General features: G+C 50.0%; 7 protein-coding genes across 7 annotated transcripts; 2 read left to right on the forward strand and 5 right to left on the reverse strand.

Annotated features, from left to right (window-relative positions):
* Positions 1-30: 30 nt before the first annotated feature.
* C8Q69DRAFT_265841 (hypothetical protein) lies at positions 31-1,530 on the reverse strand. Its single transcript, XM_028626738.1, has one exon. It carries the CDS (start codon positions 1,333-1,335, stop codon positions 343-345), a length of 993 nt encoding a protein of 330 aa, XP_028485391.1. The 5' UTR covers positions 1,336-1,530; the 3' UTR covers positions 31-342.
* Positions 1,531-1,944: 414 nt separating this feature from the next.
* On the reverse strand, positions 1,945-3,668 carry C8Q69DRAFT_432591 (MFS monocarboxylate transporter). The gene is made up of 2 exons (XM_028628504.1): positions 2,607-3,668; positions 1,945-2,537 (listed from the first exon to the last, which is right to left on the reverse strand). Exons 1-2 carry the CDS (start codon positions 3,447-3,449, stop codon positions 2,028-2,030), a joined length of 1,353 nt encoding a protein of 450 aa, XP_028485392.1. The 5' UTR covers positions 3,450-3,668; the 3' UTR covers positions 1,945-2,027.
* An 833-nt stretch (positions 3,669-4,501) lies between these two features.
* Positions 4,502-5,454, forward strand: C8Q69DRAFT_444645 (P-loop containing nucleoside triphosphate hydrolase protein; the record flags this gene model as incomplete). Its single annotated transcript, XM_028629013.1, has 5 exons — positions 4,502-4,607; positions 4,667-4,923; positions 5,007-5,198; positions 5,279-5,335; positions 5,392-5,454. The coding sequence occupies 5 exons, from the start codon at positions 4,502-4,504 to the stop codon at positions 5,452-5,454; spliced, it is 675 nt and encodes a 224-aa protein (XP_028485393.1).
* A 79-nt stretch (positions 5,455-5,533) lies between these two features.
* Positions 5,534-6,557, reverse strand: C8Q69DRAFT_467315 (CYTH-like domain-containing protein). The gene has a single exon (XM_028630618.1). The coding sequence runs from the start codon at positions 6,391-6,393 to the stop codon at positions 5,632-5,634; it is 762 nt and encodes a 253-aa protein (XP_028485394.1). The 5' UTR covers positions 6,394-6,557; the 3' UTR covers positions 5,534-5,631.
* Positions 6,558-6,655: 98 nt separating this feature from the next.
* Positions 6,656-13,672, reverse strand: C8Q69DRAFT_527870 (putative ankyrin repeat domain protein). Its single transcript, XM_028633661.1, has 3 exons — positions 13,215-13,672; positions 10,163-13,167; positions 6,656-10,100 (listed from the first exon to the last, which is right to left on the reverse strand). Exons 1-3 carry the CDS (start codon positions 13,253-13,255, stop codon positions 7,114-7,116), a joined length of 6,033 nt encoding a protein of 2,010 aa, XP_028485395.1. The 5' UTR covers positions 13,256-13,672; the 3' UTR covers positions 6,656-7,113.
* A 5-nt stretch (positions 13,673-13,677) lies between these two features.
* On the forward strand, positions 13,678-14,751 carry C8Q69DRAFT_467318 (alpha-acetolactate decarboxylase). Its single transcript, XM_028630619.1, has one exon. It carries the CDS (start codon positions 13,909-13,911, stop codon positions 14,614-14,616), a length of 708 nt encoding a protein of 235 aa, XP_028485396.1. The 5' UTR covers positions 13,678-13,908; the 3' UTR covers positions 14,617-14,751.
* On the reverse strand, positions 14,752-17,584 carry C8Q69DRAFT_467319 (proteins the FAD binding domain-containing protein). The gene is made up of 5 exons (XM_028630620.1): positions 16,942-17,584; positions 16,809-16,886; positions 15,446-16,738; positions 15,209-15,384; positions 14,752-15,144 (listed from the first exon to the last, which is right to left on the reverse strand). Exons 1-5 carry the CDS (start codon positions 17,093-17,095, stop codon positions 15,052-15,054), a joined length of 1,794 nt encoding a protein of 597 aa, XP_028485397.1. The 5' UTR covers positions 17,096-17,584; the 3' UTR covers positions 14,752-15,051.
* Positions 17,585-17,815: the final 231 nt, after the last annotated feature.

Raw genomic sequence — 17,815 nt, forward strand, 5'->3', positions numbered from 1 at the left:
GTTTGTCTTCAACAACTTACGATACCCGAGTAATTGAAAAGAAAAGGATCATGTGTGTATACATGAATCGAATGAACACAGTGTTTCTATGCAGGTTCGCAAAAATATTGGACTATTGTTCATTTCTTGTCCGACCTATTGGTGTTATAATTGGGACATAGAACAGAGTAATAAATTTCTTTTGGATGAACATCAAGCAAGTAGGATTGCTCTAAGGGGCTAACCAGTGTTGAAGTCTACCAAAAACAGCAAAATGAGGCCCGAAATATATCAAAGATTTGAAGGGACCAGCCCTTTACAGCCAACTGCGCCAAACCACATGATGCGACACAATACCAGCGCTCAAAACTCTAGAGCGGGATTCTTCTCAGACGTGCAGCCACCTCCAGCAATATCTTTGGACCAATCGTAGATCCCCCCGCGCTTCTGGAAGCTCTCTTCATCCCAGTAAACCTGCTCCAGAGCGCGCTGAGCACCCACATCAAGTATCGATTCCGTCGGCGCGCCGGTCCCCTTGTTCAGGAATCGCATATATTCATCGAGGATCAAATAAGAGCTGCGCATCACATCGTTCGGCTCCGGAACGAAGAACGAGTTATGCGAATGTCTATCGCAAAACTGCTGAAACTCCTCATCAGTGATCATGAACCGTCGTGCATCCCGGATCGTAGACGTGGAATCATTCTCCCCTTCAATGATCAGAACCTGGAAGCACTTCCACCGGAACGGCTGAATGGAGTTCATCTGCTCATTCATATCTTCATGAACATTATACCGGTTAACGACCGTATTAACCTTGAACTTCACACCGTACTTCCGACACAACCGCGCTACTTCCTGTACTTGCTCCAAATGCGCCCCCTTCCCACGACCAATCTGGACATTGACACTCTCATCGAAGGAATCGCACGAAACGGCAATGATATCAATATGCTTCGCAGACCGCACCATGAACTTCTCCGTCAATTTGCTCCCGTTCGTCACGATCGATACCGACTCTAACTTCAATTCCTCCTTGCAGAAAGCAACCAATTTACTCAAAAGTCGCGGGTAGAGGAGCGGTTCGCCTCCAGCGAAGTTGATCTTCCTCATACCGGCCTTTTTCAACATCCAGAGGCCGCGCTGCATGTTCTCGAAGGACTCGACGTGGGATGTTTTCTCTGTATGAAAGCAGAAACCGCATTCGTAGTTGCATTTGCGAGAAAAATGGAAGTTGACAGATAAGGGGATGACTTTGGTGGAGCTGAGATTGGTATTTTGGAAGATTATCCATAGGAGGAAGGGGATGAGGGTCCCAAGGACGGCGGATGTGAAGAGAGCTTGTAGCAAATCCATGCTGAAGAAGAGGGATATGATGATGAAGTGGGGTTTGTATTTGTCTATCGGAGAATCAGGAAGAGGGATGATGGTATTTATACGACCCTTCTTGCTCTCTGGAGCTCTTCAGGGGAACAAAGGGCAGGTATTTTGCCTTTTGTGACAATGAAAGTCATAAGCATGTAAGAGTTAATAAGACTCATTCAATTGTTCTCTGCGTAGGGTTTTATCAGCTGTATTATCAGTGACATGACTATCTATTTGCGGTTATATCCGCATCAACAACAAAAATAGGTGCTTAGTTGTTTCACTGAAACATCGCATGCGGATCCCAGAGTCTAATGGTTTGAGCAATTTTCAGTTTGTCTCTGTGGAGATGTCGGGGAGCATGAGGCGGTAAAGTCCTGCATTGTAATATCCTCAAAAAGGATCAAGCTTCTATATTTCTATATTGTTTTCTTTCTCTAGACTGATCTGCGATACGTAGTTCTAGTGGGTTTCAGAACCTAGCTTCTCCTTTCTCTTTTGTTCGAATGTCTCGTAAATGTTTGTATAATTTGAAGCGAACAATCACTTGATGGTTTCCCAGGACGCCTATGAGAAGAAAAGGGAAAGGAAAAAACGCATGCTGATCTGTTTCATCGAATGGGTCGATTCTATCCATATCATCTATATACAACACTATATACAACTTCTATATACATTACTTCTCAGCAACCTTTCCACCGCCATCCCACGCTCGCTCCTCTCGCCGCAACCAGGATCGAACCCCCCAAAAGCAAACACGTACCTCCCCATATTTGTGCCCCAATATAATTACCACCGCCGGCTAGAATCAACTTACCTGCCAACGGCGGTCCTGTCAGACATGGAACGCTAATAATCGTAAACACCATACCGATCCTGGTGCCGCTTTTACTCAGGTCTTTCGTCAAACTGGCCAGAGTTGACGGGAAGAGACCCTGGATCCCGGCAGCGAAGAGACCAAGGAACACGATCCAGACTAGGTCAGGTGCAAGGGCTCGTACAGACTGCCATGCGTAGAGACATACAGCGGAGAGGAAGACGACTGGAATGAGGACTGTAATCGCGCTGAAGTAGCGATCTGCAAGGAGAGCAGGGATCACGCGACCGGGGATTCCGACAGCGTTGAAAATAAGGAGGATATGGAAGGATGTAGTTTGTGATACGTGCAGGATATCGAGTGCATATGGGCGAACCTAGATGTCGATCATAAATATCAATGGATTTCCATTGGTGTTGCTTATGCAACGGGAAGGATGACTCACGTAGTAATAAGCAAAATACGTAGCCCATAGTGTGAAGAACATGCCGATTGTAAAGAGTAGATAAGGCAACTCCTTGAAGGCTGCAAGGTCGATGAGCTTGCCAGTCTTGCGTGGTGGAATCCGTGTTTGGATGGTAGATACCACCACCGCGGTATTAAAGAGGACTACAAACGCCATGATACGAACTGTCCAGGGGAAGCCAATGCGAGGCAACAGCTGTTGTGCGATCAGGGGAAAGACAATTCCCCCAGTTGCGGCGCCGCTCGCAGCTGACGAGATAGCAATGGTCCGTTTTGTCGTGAAGTAGGTCGAAACCAACGCAATTGTCGGACAGAAGATGAGGCCATTTCCCAGGCCCTGACATATGCCCTGCGCGAGAAATAGCTGCCAGTATCGCGTGCAGAGGCTCGTCATGAATATACCGAGCACCTGTAATATGCTTCCGGATATTAGCACCCAGCGGTAATATCCTTTGTCCAAGGCGGATCCCGAAACAGAGCCGATGAGAAATATCAAGAAGAGCTGGATGCTGCCGATCCAGGAGATAGTGGACGCGGGAAGAGAGAGCCATGACGAGTAGTAGGCCTGGAATATCCCGAAACTATTGGCATATCCCCAGGTGTTGAATACAACGAGGTGGCCTGCGAGGACTTGACGCCAGGCCACGATACCTCCATTTGGTGGTGGGGGATGACTTGATAACGGAACGACAAGTGTCGGCTCTGAAATAGATTTCTCATGTTGATATTCAGAGTCCGATGTAATTGCAGCTTCTTCAGGTTTATCTGAATTGACACAGTGGGCGATTCCCTGCGTTTCTACCCCGGACTGTGAATCGGACATCGTTGCAACTGCGGGGACCCCGACTTTTTGTCGGTGAAAATAGAGAAGATAAGCAGATTAGACCCCGCTACTGCATAGAGACATTCACAGAAGAAGAGATCTCGATTCACTCGCTGCAGTGCTTCATTCAGGAACAAAATCGACTGAAATTACAATCGAGAAAATATTTGACTTCGGAGTCAGACCCCATTTCTGAATGACTCTAAGCGGCCGTCGAAGATCGGCCGGGATTTGGTCTGGAAAAGACCACAAAACACGCCTTATGGACTCATGGAGCCTGTTAACCAACGCCCCGCAACCCCGCTAACGCCTAGTACAATTTAGCTGCAGAATGCGGAGGGGCGAGGATATAGATTATAGAATAATTATCGGGTTTACTCCGTAGTGCAATTGGTGATATACGCCGCTGGTATAACTGAGATGTGAGAAGTCGATCGCTACGATGTATTCAAGTCCAAATATCAAGGGGAGTGGTAGAACAATGAAAGTAAGTACTAAGAACAGGAAGCATGAGTAGATAAGATATCAGAATCGCTCAAGTCATAATCCTATTCGAAAATAGAGATGGGTACATATGCTATCGTTTGGGGCCCGTAGAAAAAATACCTGCAAGAATTACAAGGGCTTAAAGGAGTAATGCAATTGGCGTGTGATCTATTGGTCACTCAAGGTAAAAATGCTCCGTCACTATGTATATTCACATCTCAATTGACTGCTGTGCTGCTTGTCTGCTTCCCTCGATTCAAATATCTATGGACAATGAGGTTCTTTATATTGCCCGATATTGAAGGCGGCATTCTACTTCTGCAGGATATCTCCGCCTTGTCCTCATTTCGCACAATGAATAATAACTCATATTTCCTTGTTTTAGATGGCAAAACCCGGGAATTTGTAATGGAATAATGGAATCAATGGTAACTACCGCCTGTCCATGAAGAGAGATATGCAATAAGCAATTCCATATATATGTGGTAAGTCATCGTCTTGGATAGAGAGTCAATCTTTCCCTCTTTCCAACCAAAGATCTGCCTAGGCACGAGATAGCATAAACAATGGGGCTATATCAGCAGCAATACCCTCTGGCATTTCCTGTCATGGATTTCCGTCGTCGGTTGGATGAACGGCCTCCCATAAAGAGAGACTTCTACTACGTCTTTGGTTAGTGGTATTCCATGTCTTCATCTTTCATAACAGGCTACTGATATCCAACTACGCAGGTGGTCCTGGCGCTGGCAAAGGCACAATCTGTGCTCGACTAGCACACGATCTAGGTCTCTTACACGTCTGCGTCGGCGATCTTCTTCGAGATGACCCACAATTGATTGACATGGAAGACGCAATGCGAGAAGGAAGACTGATGCCGAACTACGTGGTTGCAAACGCTCTTGGGAAAGAGTTGTCCAGAACAACTGGCCCCGTTCTCCTGGACGGATTTCCTCGTAGTCAGGACCAAATGATGATGTTCCAGCACGATGTAAGTCTACTTATCCTTGCGCACTAATACCATTTTTTAGACTATTCAAATGAGACTCGTGCTAAGAACCTATCCTTTTCAAGTTCTGCCCACCAAAATACGCCTTATATTTCTCTTGCGACAGTGAGACAATGGAACGTCGCGTTCTCGCTCGGGGCCAGACTTCGAACCGAATCGATGACAATATAGAGGCATTCTGCAAGCGTTACGTCCAATTTGAGACGGAGACTATGCCATGTGTCCATTCTATGAGAGGTATTAGTAGACTGGTCGAGGTAAGCATGTCCAAATATGAATCATTGTTGTGCTTAGATATTATATTTTGAGTTCTGGAGTTACTAAACTGGACCATCAGTTCAACTGTAGTGGTGATTTGGACGAAGTTTATGAGGATGTCAAGAACAAGCTTGAGGTATGTCTCCCATTTCTAAAAACTGTCACCGATATCTGGTTTAACGTGTGATGTAGCAACTCATGAATTGGGATGGGGAAGGGGTTTATGACTTTTACTTGATTGTCGTTGCGTCTTAGATGATGTCGCGTTGTAGATGAAATGAGAGTCAGATTAGATATGATTTTAAAAAAGCAATAGAAATGAGATATTGAGAATTTCCTCTTCTACGCTTTTCACTCGAGCATGCCCTTCACCACATGCCCATAATATCCACAAGAACAACCCCCAACCGCGAACAAAACACCTATCCACTCTCAAAACTTAATAGGGAACTTTTCAAAATACGCAGACAACTTCCCCTGGAGCATATACTCCTTCTTCATCCCCTCCAATTCTTCTTCACTTTCTGCCTTATCAGGGAAGAAAAACCAGCGATACATCTCCATGAACTCATCAATATCCCTCTGAGCCTGCACTTCCTGTCCCCTATCCACTAACAGCTCCACCTCTCCAACACAGTGTCCGAAAGAGGTACGATCCAACGCAATCTCGAACCGCCCATCAGCGATAGCTAGCACCCGCTTCGTTTCGAAATCCGCAATGGGCCGTAAACCAAAATAGACATCAGCCCCTGGCGCAGAAGGGATGTAAGTCTTCACTAGATCATGGATAGCTCGTGGACTGGTGAGTTCCTTGAAAGCTGTGCGGAGATAATAGTCTTGTTCTTTCTCAGCAGTTGTTACTGATGGCGACGATTCAGTAGTAGAGGCGGCATTCTGACTTTCTCTCTTTTGGTGTTTCTGATGCGGAAGGATAAGACGCTGTTTGGCCTCCCATAGTTGATTGCGCTGCCTGATCCATATTCCGTTTCTTTCCAGAATACAACGCGTAGGTCCTCCAGCTTTGGCGTTCGCGTCACTGGTGGACGCGAGAGGAGCGTCGTAGTAGATATCGTGTATTTTCCGTTCTGCTTTGATTTCAAGCTTCGTGAAAGGAGGATTGCCAGATCCCTTTGTTAAAGATGCAAAGAGAGCAGGATTGTAGATGAACTTGCGCTCGATTTCGATTTTGGACATTTTGCTAAATCTCCCAGATTGGCTGTGATGCAGATGGCTAGTTCCTTGGAACCTTGACGAGAGTCTTCGAATGCATAGGGCGTAGATAGAGTGACTGGTGATCGAGAGCTTTTCATGAGCAGAGATTGGAAATTTTCTAAACAAAGAAAAATCGCCTAGGTATCTACGCTTCTGTCGGAAAACCCCGTCGCTGGCTGGCATGCGTTACTTACAACCACGATTCCTAGGACTATAAGTGGTTTTCATATGAACTGCTGGGAATAGACGCTTTATGGTTTCAAATAATAATCTTATTTACAACTAGAATGTTAGGACCTACGAAATCAATGCCGAAAATAACTGCTACTGAGGCTATAAACAGCTGCATTTCCACCCATAACTCTCAGCGGCGAGCTGCTGCCTTAAAATGTTCTGCATAGATATTCTGCACCCGCTAAGCACTCTTTAGTCACCTCTTGGACTGATCTTTTAACTAACTCGCGCTCGACCTCGGTGAGCTTTAGTCTGTTTCAACTCCAGGATAACACCAAAAATGGCCTCCCTCACAACCAAATTCAGCTGGTTAATCTTAATCTGACATTCTGGAAATAATTTCTGAGAAGATATGGCGCGTTTCGAAAGTTGATAGTATACCTGTATGACCGTAACAACAAGCAGGAGATCGATATAGTAAGCATGTGCTGGATCGTCCAAAGCATCTCCCCGAAATATCAAGAGAAATCACTCCTCCCTCTCAAAAAGCTCCAAAATCCCCTGTTTACCATAAGCCATAGCGACGTCCAAAGCACTCAGCCCCTTTTTATTCTCTCGTCTCGCATCGAGTCCCCTCGCTAGAAGTTCCTGAAAAAGGAAGACGGCATCCTCCTCACTGCGCTCCTCCTCCTCTCTGCTTGCTATTGCATGAAGCAGCGTATCTCCATTGTTGACCGCAAAGATGTCATGCGTGTCAAACATCTCCCGGACATCCTCTTCTGCAGGTGGGACGGTATTGATGACTTCACATTCCTCCTTCACCTCTTGCACATACAGGAAGAGAGGGGTGTTGCCCTCGTTGTCTCGGGCATTACGATCACAGCCGCTGTCAGTAAAGGTCTTATACAACGCTTTGGACTCCGCAAGATAATCAAAATCATCGTCACACTGGTAGTTGCTCTCGTAAGACCCCGCCGGGCTGAACTGCATCAGCGACGGAGCGAGGATATGCAGTGCATTTTCACCGTTCGGACCTGTGAACAGCGGATCTGCCCCAGCTGCGAGGAGAGTCTTCGTCAAGCGCACGGAGTCCATGGTCTGCCGGTATTTCACGGCGTAGTACAACGGGGTGAGTCCTGCATTGTTCGTCGCTGAGACAAGCGCCCCTTTTTCGATAAGCAACGAGAGGGTCTCACAGAGTCCGGATTCAGCGGCCAGATGTAGTGCGCTTGAGCCCTGGGGACTGACTGCGTGGATGTTGGCCCCTGCATTGATGAGTTCGATAGGAGTCGACTCGTGCCTTAGAGAGTTCTTTAATCTCTTTGGCGACGCACACGACACGAGAAGCGGGGTTAGGCCGGCTGCGTTGGTCCTCTCCAAGTCAATACCGGCCTTGAGAAAGGGCGACACGATGCCGTGGTAGTGGCAGATCTCATGGAAGACGGTGGTGGTGGTGCTCTCGCCGGGAATTTCAAGGAGGGGATCAGCTCCACGTTGAAGAAGGATGGATATTATCGGGGCCCGCTTATCAAGCTCGTCGTCTTCGTGGTCGTATTCGTATGAGCTCTTCATAGCAGCGGCAAGAAGCGGCGTTTCGACGTGTGGTCCCTCGGTGTGGGCAAAATATCGGCGCTGCCCCTTTGGCCGGTGACGGAAGGTGTTCGGATCGGCCCCGGCGTCGAGTATGGCCTCGCATGCTCCGATACTCAGGCTCTCGACGGCGGCATGAATGGCTGGGACGTGGCCGAGGTTGATCTCAGCGCCATGGCGGAGGAGTCGCTCGATCATGGGCCGTCCCCAGCGGTATTTTAGTGCGCGTTGCAATGCCGTCGATCCATCCTCGGGAGATTGCGCGTTGATGTTGGCCCCATGGGCGAGGATGGTATCCAATGTGTCTTCTTGCCAGGCGCCGTGGAGGACGGAGTTGTCCGCCGTAAGGGCGCACTGCAGGACTGTTCGCCCGTGAGAATCGACGGCTTCGAGGTCAGCCCCGGCCTTGCAGAGGGACTGGAGCGCCGTGATGTGCCACCAACGTTCTCCGGCAGCGAGCATGTGCACTGCGTTATAGCCTGACGCCATCGCTGTCCAGGTACCATTGTCCAGAGGGGCTTGGAAGTAGGCGTTGACGTTGGCGCCGTGGCTCATCAAGAGATCAACCATCTGGATATTCGACTGCTCTCGACAGAGGGCCGCATGGAGGAGTGGCGGGTTGATGGAATTCAGGTCTTTGATATAGCGTGCCATCAACTTCATGACTGAGATAAGACCCCAGAAAGCAACGTAGTGGACTGGTGTCAGCCCGTCGGGGCCAGGGACAGCTGGATCTACTCCAGCGTCCAGGAGGGCCGCTACCAGGGTTTCATTTCGCTGCGAGAGGGCCGCATGGAGCACAGTGTAGGGATTGCAGTTGTCGACATCGAGTTGCTCGACGATTTTGTTAGCATCAATCCCCCCAAGGGAACACCAACGGAATGGAACGGACGTGTGCTGACCATCACCACTCTCCGGCGAGGGTTCTAAGATAGCAGCTACATCTCCCCGGTCCAGGTAGACAGCCAGATCATAGGCTGTCCACCCAGATCTATCACGCAGATTTCGATCAGCTCCCGCAGCGAGCAGCAGGCGGACGGAATCCTGAACCATCTGTACTTCGTCCTCGACAGCAACAGCAGCCCTCACAGCTTCTGGAGCCTTGTGAACAGGACTATCGCGTCTCAGGTCCATCAATCGCTGGAGGCCATCCCAAGAACGCCCTCTGCCCCCGCCATACGGGAACCCGGCTTTCCTGCGGGCCTGTCTCGCCGCGGAAACGTCGATTTGGTACTCAGTCGCCGTATGGAGTGGCGTCAGCCCTTGACAGTCCTGTGCGTTGACAAACGGCCCGGCCTGGAGGAGGTAGAAGACGCATTCGGAGCTGCCAGATGCAGCGGCGTAGTGCAATGGAGATCGACCATTCTCGTCTTGCTGGTTGATATCCCATCCGTTGTCCGTGTACAGCTTGCAGAGCAGTCCCAGGGCACTGGCCTGTCCAGCACTGGCCGAGAGATGTAGTACATTAAAGCCGTTGTATATGCGAGCCTGAAGGTCTGCACCGGCCTTCGCGAGCTTCAACACATTGACATCTGCTGCTGCTGCTGCGCAATGAATCGGCATGAATCCTTGATTATCTCGCGCATGGAGGTCAAGACTTAGTCCTGCCTTCTGAAGCCAGTCGAAGCGGTCCGCAAAGGGCTGACCAGGAAGAGAAGAAATCTTATGCAGAACCGTCCGTCCTTGGTTGTCAGCTGTGTTGGGATTCGCGCCCAGTTCGAGGAGAGCCTCAAGTCGCACCTGCACGGGCCGGAAGTAGTCGTCTGTTTTGATGGCGTCGTGGAAGGCCGTGTTTCCTTGGTTGTCGACCGCGCCGATATTTGCCCCGGCTTCTATGAGACGAGACCACACGTCCACTGCTATTTTGCGATCCTTCTTTCCGTGGTCTATACTGGACAGCAGTACTTGTCCTAGGATGTGTAAACCTAACTTCATCAACGAGCTGCTCTGTAGGAAATAGAAAAAGTGAAGCAATAGGGAGCCATACAGGTCTTATTCTCAAAGTCAGTCGCCGTCGCAGACGCCCCATGTCGCAACAAGGCAGTGATAAAATGCTGCTGGCCATTCTCGCAAGCCGCTAACAAGGCCGTTCGCCCTTTCCGATCGCGCGATTCCAGATCCAGGCCCTTCTCAATGAACAGTGGAATAGCCTGCACACGCTCGTACCCGTCGTTCCCAAACCGCAGATTGTATATGCACGTCTGGCCTGCGTTGTTGCGAATCGTGGGATCCACGAACTGCAGCCATTCTCGCAACGTCGCCAAACCCGGTACCCACGACTTGCAGATCCAATGCAGTGCTGTATTCCCATCTGCGTCTTGCAGGTTCGGATCAGCGCCACAGTCAGTGAACAATTTTACGCCCTCGAACTGTTTTTTTGCTGCGCTGATCAGGGGCGTCACGCCGTCCGTCTTCCGCGCGTGGTTGATATTCGCCCCGGCATCGACCAGGAGGCGCATTGTCGCGCCAGCTTGATGATAGGAGAGGCTGTCGTGCAGGATTGTATTTCCGTCATTGTCAAGAGCCCGGGCATCGGCGCCATGCCGGAGTAGAAAGGAAGCAAAGCGCGCGCCGGAGCGACCATGCATGCCCCAGTAGAATAACACCGTCTTGCCCTTGTCGTCTCGCGCTTCAATATCACTTCCTGCTTTGATCAGCGACTCCCCTACTCGCTCCCACTCGTCCTCGCTGGTCTGGTACCGCTTGTACCACGACGCATTCCCGTTCGCCCACCCCTGGAGCGCCGTCCAACGATCTCGGGGGGCTTCAGAAGAACCAGTCCATCTGCTGCCGTTGCTCCCCGATCCCGAGGAGCGAACACGCACATCAGCTCCATATCTAAGCAGGAGGTCGACAGTCGGAGCGGAGTCAGCGCACGCTGCAAGATACAGCGCCGTGTTCCCACTGGCATCTTTCACTTGGATATTGGCTCTGATCTCGGGATATTCTAGGAGAGCGCGCAGGGTATTCGCCTGGCCATTAACAGCAGCCCAATGCGGCAGAACGCGACAGCGCGTGGCTTCGTCCATGTGCTGGAGCAGCAATGTCGCTGCCTCGGTATTCCCCCATTGACAAGCGTACTCGATTGGCGTCTTACCGGGTTTGGTGTATCCCGACCTATTGCCAGGGCCCTGCGGATATAACGGATCAGTATCAGCGTCGAGTAGTCGCTGCAAGACATCAATGTGGCCGCCTTTCGCGGCGTAGTGGATGGGTGCTAAGCCTTCGATGTCGTAGTCCGTGAAGGTGGCTTGAGAATCGAGGAGCACACCCAGTGTGTCTGCGTTACCATTCATAGCCGCGAGGGCGGCGGGCGAGTAGCAATTCTCATCGCAAACATTTGGGTCTTCGCCTTTAGCAATGAGATGTGCTGTATAACGCGAGAGGCCAGCGCGCGCAGCCACGTGGATAGGCTTGAAGTCTTCAGGGACGTGCTCAGCCATAGAAGCGAACCAGAAGTCCAACCAGGCGTTAAAAGTTTCAGGGTCAGTATCAAACAGACGATCGAGTGCCTGCATGAGCTCTAGATCTTCAACATCGCAGCTCGCCGCATGGTCGAGGAGATTCTGCACGGCATACTGCAGGAAGGGGAACTGGAGCATCACTTCATGATGTGGTTTCTCAAAGCCATTGCCTCCATACTCTCTCCAGTCAAACTCCCACGAGGTGAAGCAGCCGGAGAGGAGGTAATTGATGATGGATAGCGTCAGGGAGCGATGGGTGGCAGTTGGTGCGAACGCAGGAAACCATGCATTGGAGTTGGATTCGTTTGCACTTGGCCGGTGGCCGTCGAGGAGAAATTCTGTGAAGGAGTGGTGGATTACCTGGACGGTCTCATTCTCGAGGATTTCTAGCAAGGGGCCACAGGCCGTCCGGGCCATCAATTTCGCGTCTTGGTCGTTCTTGAGACCGGCTCGATCGGGTGTAGAGAGGGCGAGTGCCGCGAGCTCAGTTACTCGCAGCGGCCGAGTGGAATGCGTAATCCAGGACAGGAGCCATGACTGGAAGGGCAGACCGGCGCTGGACCGCGTAGCGTACTCATGCAGGAGATTTACGTACATGTCCTCGAGGGACTCGGGCAATCGCTGGAGATGCCGGTCTACGGGTGTAGTGGATGGTTGCATGAGCTGGTCAAGCATGAGCCGGGAGTAGAGGAACAGTCCCTGGGCTTTTTGGCAGATAGTCTCTTTAATTCGCACCCGCTGCTCCTCTGTGAAAGGGCTTTGCTCTTGCTGGACGAGCCGCTGATCGATATACGTCGCGATATCACTCTCAACAGCGCGCTTCGTCAGCCGAATGAGTCCTAATGAGGGTCCTCTCAGGGCGTCCACCAGGTGCGAGACAGGCCGGCTGGTTATAATGAGCTTTATCGATTGGGGGCTCATTTGTGCGAGCTCCAGAAGGAGAGTGAGGAAACCGTTCTGTTCAACAGCGAGCTCATCCAAGGCGTCAAAGACGACATACGCGCGAGGAAGAGTCGCCAGAGCGAAAAGAAAGGCCCGCCAAAGCTCCTGGAAAGGGGTATACTCGATGCTAGAATTCTGCTTCCGCAAGTCATTCAGTCGCGCTTGGAGAGGGATAATGTGGTCCAGCAGCTGGTACAAGCAGTCCCGGACGAGATTCTGGGGGTGGCTGTTGGACTTGATAATGCGACGGGCGAAGAAGAAGACCACGGGCGCCCTCTCTTCCTCTTTCAATTTCTGGATCAACCGGGCTGCGATGACTGATTTACCACTGCCTGGGATGCCCTGGATCCAGAGGCCCCCGGGAGTGGTCTCGGTCGAGTCGTGCCATTTCTGGTACGTCTCAGCCTGAACAAGCCAGTCGCCGGTTCCTGGGGCATGGGCATTCAGATGCTTGCGATACTCACTCCCGTCGGAGTCGAACTCAGTGGGCGACAGCCACGACCGAATGGCAGCGATGTCTTTGGGAGTAACTTCATTCTGTTTGCGTGCCTCCCCGTCGGGACAGGATGCATATCTCTTGCTCAGGCTGGGTGTTAATTAGCTACTGGGCCCAGCTCGGGAAGGTGATACAACTCATTGAGGTTTTCAACAATCACAAAATCCTCGTTATTCATTGTCTGCTGGGTTGGTGGAAGAGAGATGGTGTCCTTTGCGAGAAGATTTGGACCCCACGATGTCTCTCCATCCGAATTTGTATGTAAGCATGACGATCCATCAGGCTGCAATTGTGCCTAGTGCCTGCACAGCCTTTTCAAGTCTTGTTAAACCACCTCATACAACACTTCATTTGGGGTTGAACGGTAAAGAATATAGGTAGGTAGGTATCTGTGATCCTGGTCGACCTTGGCTGCTTCCCCGAGAAGATAACCGTATTGGACGGCTTAACCTAAAGAGGAAAAACTAACTATAGGAGGGAATTCAGAGGTCCAGCCCTGGAGGATTTACAGTATATATATTGGAAACGCTGGGCGAGAAAATGAACGACAACATAAGTAAAGAAAAGTTGGACAAGTATGCCACTAGGATGGTCTAGATGTATTAATTTCCAGATTATTATTGAAATGCCGGATTGATCGAACACGCCGAGAATCGGGAACGGGAAGATCCACATGGCGTCATCGTCCATCTTCCATAAATCTATTAGTATTGCTTTCACGAAAGGATAAACTGTCGCGAACAAGTCTATCTTTTAAGCCAATACACAAGCCTTAGACACGCTCAATTGGAAACGCTATTCCCTCATAACACCACATCCAAGACCACAGCCATGGAGAAAAATCACATCTATCAATACTCACTCTTGAACGCCCTCATGGATGGCGTCAGCGAGACCGGAATTTCAGTCTCCCAATTCCAACAGAAAGGCAACCAGGGTCTAGGGACGTTTTCCCGAATGGACGGTGAACTCCTCTTGCTTGACGGAACAGTCTACAAGCTCCGCGCTGGAGGCGACATCACTGTAGCCCCTCCAGACGAGCAGATTCCCTACGGGGTGTGCACGAATTTCGTCCCTGATGACACCAAGCAGGTGGTTTTGGCAGACAAGACATCCATAGAAGAAGAGTTGGAAAAGTTCAAACCTCACACGACGAATCTTTTCTTGTCGTACCGCATCAAGGGGCACTTCAAGCATATCAAGGCACGGACCGTGAGGGGCCAAGAGTATAAGGGGCAGCCGCTGTCGGAATTGAGGGATAATCAGTTCGTTAGAGATTACGAGAATGTTGATGCGACTGTTATTGGGTTCAGATCCCCTAGGTCATGGCAGGGGTTTGCAGTCGCGGGGCAACACCTCCATTTCATCAGTGAGGACCATAAGGCTGGAGGACATGTGTTGGAGTTGAGCAGCGATGGGGAAGTCTCCATGAGCGTGGCTGTTGCGTCGAGTATACATATCGATTTGCCCAGATCAGACGATTTTAACGAGGCGAAGTTGACGCTGGATGACGCGGGAATTAAGCGGGTGGAAGGTTGACTTTGCTGTTTTGATTGAATTTCCTTCATGAGTTCACGTACAGCATATACTCATATCATCTGCCATTTGAGCGTACTGGGATATTTGTTCACGATGGCTATAGAACTTTCGTCAATGTATATAAGACAGATCAAAACTTAATCTCAGTGATCTACGCTTCCATTTATTCCCATTAACGTTTCAGTCGACTCATTAAATGCGTATTTATGTACAGGCTTTGATGGCCACTGATTCGAGAAAGAGCGCATAGCCATTCTCGTGTATTCTATGGGAACAGCGTCCAGGCGCCAATATCGCAATATTCGGAGACGTCAATGTCCAAAGTACGCGGACAAAATACCTAGCCACTGTAGCTGGAGGATAACTTCAGTAGGTTAACGCCTTTCGCATTGGCCACTTCTCCCAGTCCCACAGGTTCGAATTTCAAGTGGATGACTACCACTCTGGAACTTCATCTGGTTTCGGTTGCTGGACTCTCACAACCTTGTCACAGTTGAGCAGACACAAAGGATCGAACGCTTGTTTCATCTGAGTACGTATTGACAATGTTAGCCATAGGAATTAATCTGAGGAGACAGTGGGAATCACATACTCGACGCATAGCATCAACTGTAGACTCGCCCAGTTCATGAGCAAGGTAATCCCGCTTGATCATTCCAACACCGTGCTCTCCAGTAACAGTACCCTCCATTTCCACAGCACGCTTGACCATGCGGTGGACAAGGCCTTCTGCGGTTTTCTTTTCATTTTCATTGAAAAGAAGAAAACCTTTATAGTGCTGTTAGAAAATTCTGGTCTGAAAACCCTCTCGCAGTGTGGATACACTTACTGTGGAAGTTACCATCTCCAACATGCCCGACGATACCTCCTACAAGGCCGCTTTTCCTTATTTCGTCCTTGGTCTCCTCAATGATGTCTGCCAAGCGGCTGATGGGAACAGCAACATCGGTAGTCCAGAAATGATCACCAGGATCCTTTCTCATCTCGAAGACGCTCCAAAGAGCTACTTTCCTTGCGCTCCACAATGCGTTTATCTCCTCACGGTTGCGAGCAAAGTCAAACGTCTTGCTATTAGCCTTCTTCGCCAGTTTCTGCACGATCGAGACCTGTTCTTTGACTGAATCTGGGGTGCCTGCGAACTTGAAGAATAACGTGGGAGCCTCGTCCCATGTTCGAGCGCTTCCCTTACCCATATTGATGATCTTCATCAAGACATCATCCATAAGCTCTACTGCTGCGATGTTCACCCCTTCCTTGACGATCTCGGAGACGCATCCTGCGGCACTGTGAATAGTCGGGAAGGATGCTACCGCCACACTCTCATCGCTCGGTTTGACGGCCAATTTCAGAGTTGCTTCGGTTACCAGCCCAAGTGTACCCTCGTTGCCAATGAACGCCCTAGTCAGATCGTACCCAGCGCTGGATTTGCGAGGTCTCTGTCTGGTCTTGATAATGGTGCCATCAGCGAGGACAATGGTTAATGAGACGACCCAGTCACGCATTGTACCGTAATGATAGGCATTGGTTCCTGAGCAGCCTGTGCCAACCATGCCTCCAATCATGGCACCAGGACCAGGATCTGGAGGAAAAAAGAGTCCGTCCTTTGAAAGCTCGTCGTTCAGCATTTCCCACTGCACTGCAGGCTGCACGACAACGTCCAGGTCATCTTTGTGGAGTTTCAATATCTGATTCATATTCCCAAAATCGATACACACTCCCCCTCTTGTTGGCGCGAAGTGACCTTCCAGACTGGTACCTCCTGCGTATGCAGTCACCGGTAGTAGTCGTTTGTGGCAAACTTTCATTATGCGGGAGACTTCCTCCGTCGTCGATGGAGAGACCACAACAGCGGCGACCTCGGTCTTTTTGGGAGTATAGGAGGACCAATCTGAAGTGGCATATGTCTCTACTGCGTCTTTGTCGCTCATGACGTTGTCCTCTCCTACTATCTCCTTAAATTCTGCAATAGCTGCCTTGATGTTCTCCGGGGAAGTATCATGGTGCGGAGGCTGCATATCCTTCAACGGTGTTGTAGAACTTGTCAGGGCTGCTGGTTGTTGCTGCTTTCCGGTCCCTATATAATAACCACCTAGAGACGCGAGCGCGACTGCCGCGCCAAACGCTTGATAAAGTCAGTATGAACCATGCCAGCCAAATTGCAATGGACAGAGAAGCTATCTAGAAGGGCATACTGGTTGCGATCAGGCCATAATTGCTGCCTGCAGACGACTGATGGTGCCCTTGATCAGATGTCTCTTGTGCTGGACGTCCTAATCTTAGGTTAGCTGGATTCGACCCGATTGTCATTGAACGGAACAAACTCACCAGCTTCCGGTCGACGGAGAGCGCTAGACGATGTAAATTGCCTCGAATGCCGAAGATAGCATCGCTCTTGAACTGAGCTGTTGTTCGCAAGGGTTCGTCTCGAAAAGAGCCCTTGAAGTGAACGACGTCCTGTCGGTGATGCGGACTTCAACATGGTTCTCGTTGGATAACTTCCGTAGTCTCTGCCCTTCCCAGATATGCACAGCTCGACAAGGATTCGAAAGAAACAACAGCTGATCCCCCAGAGACTTTTATTTCCCCGGACGAGCGCTCAGACGCAAGCACGCTCTGATCTATTACCCCTCGCCTAAATCGCAGAATAGCCGGCGCGGATCTACGTTCAGGAACCGAGACAGCTATATCGCTATCGGCTGGAGCTTGTCCGGGGCAGACGGTTCCCACTAATGCTTGCGATCGACCAAAATAATTATTAATAGGCGTATGAGCAACAGGCAATACAAATGGATAATACGCGGCAGCTTGAAAAAGAGCTTCTGTTGTTGAATTTCGGAGAAGTGCCTAGGCTCCCCGTGACGGATACGGGTTGATGTCATGCAACGATTCATGTGGAGAGCAACATCGTCTGGGAAGTGGAAATGGAGACGCAACGTGCAGCGCTATTATCCTATTCGGCCGGGTTGGAATGTCTCGCTTTGGTATCATCGGATAAGACGGACCCGTCAGATTGATCATTGATACTTTCTCGAAGAACTACATATTACTGCATCTCAAACGCGAGAATGAGAAGCACGCACAAACCAACGGCAGTGATCCGACACGATCTCTATGAATTTATGGGTTATTATCTCGAGGATGCGTTACGGTACACCGTCTGCTCAACTCACAGATCGCTAGTTCAATGCGCCTTTGATGT

Source organism: Paecilomyces variotii (assembly GCF_004022145.1).
Source record: "Paecilomyces variotii strain CBS 101075 chromosome Unknown C8Q69scaffold_5, whole genome shotgun sequence".
In the NCBI taxonomy this organism is placed as follows: Eukaryota; Fungi; Ascomycota; class Eurotiomycetes; order Eurotiales; family Thermoascaceae; genus Paecilomyces; species Paecilomyces variotii.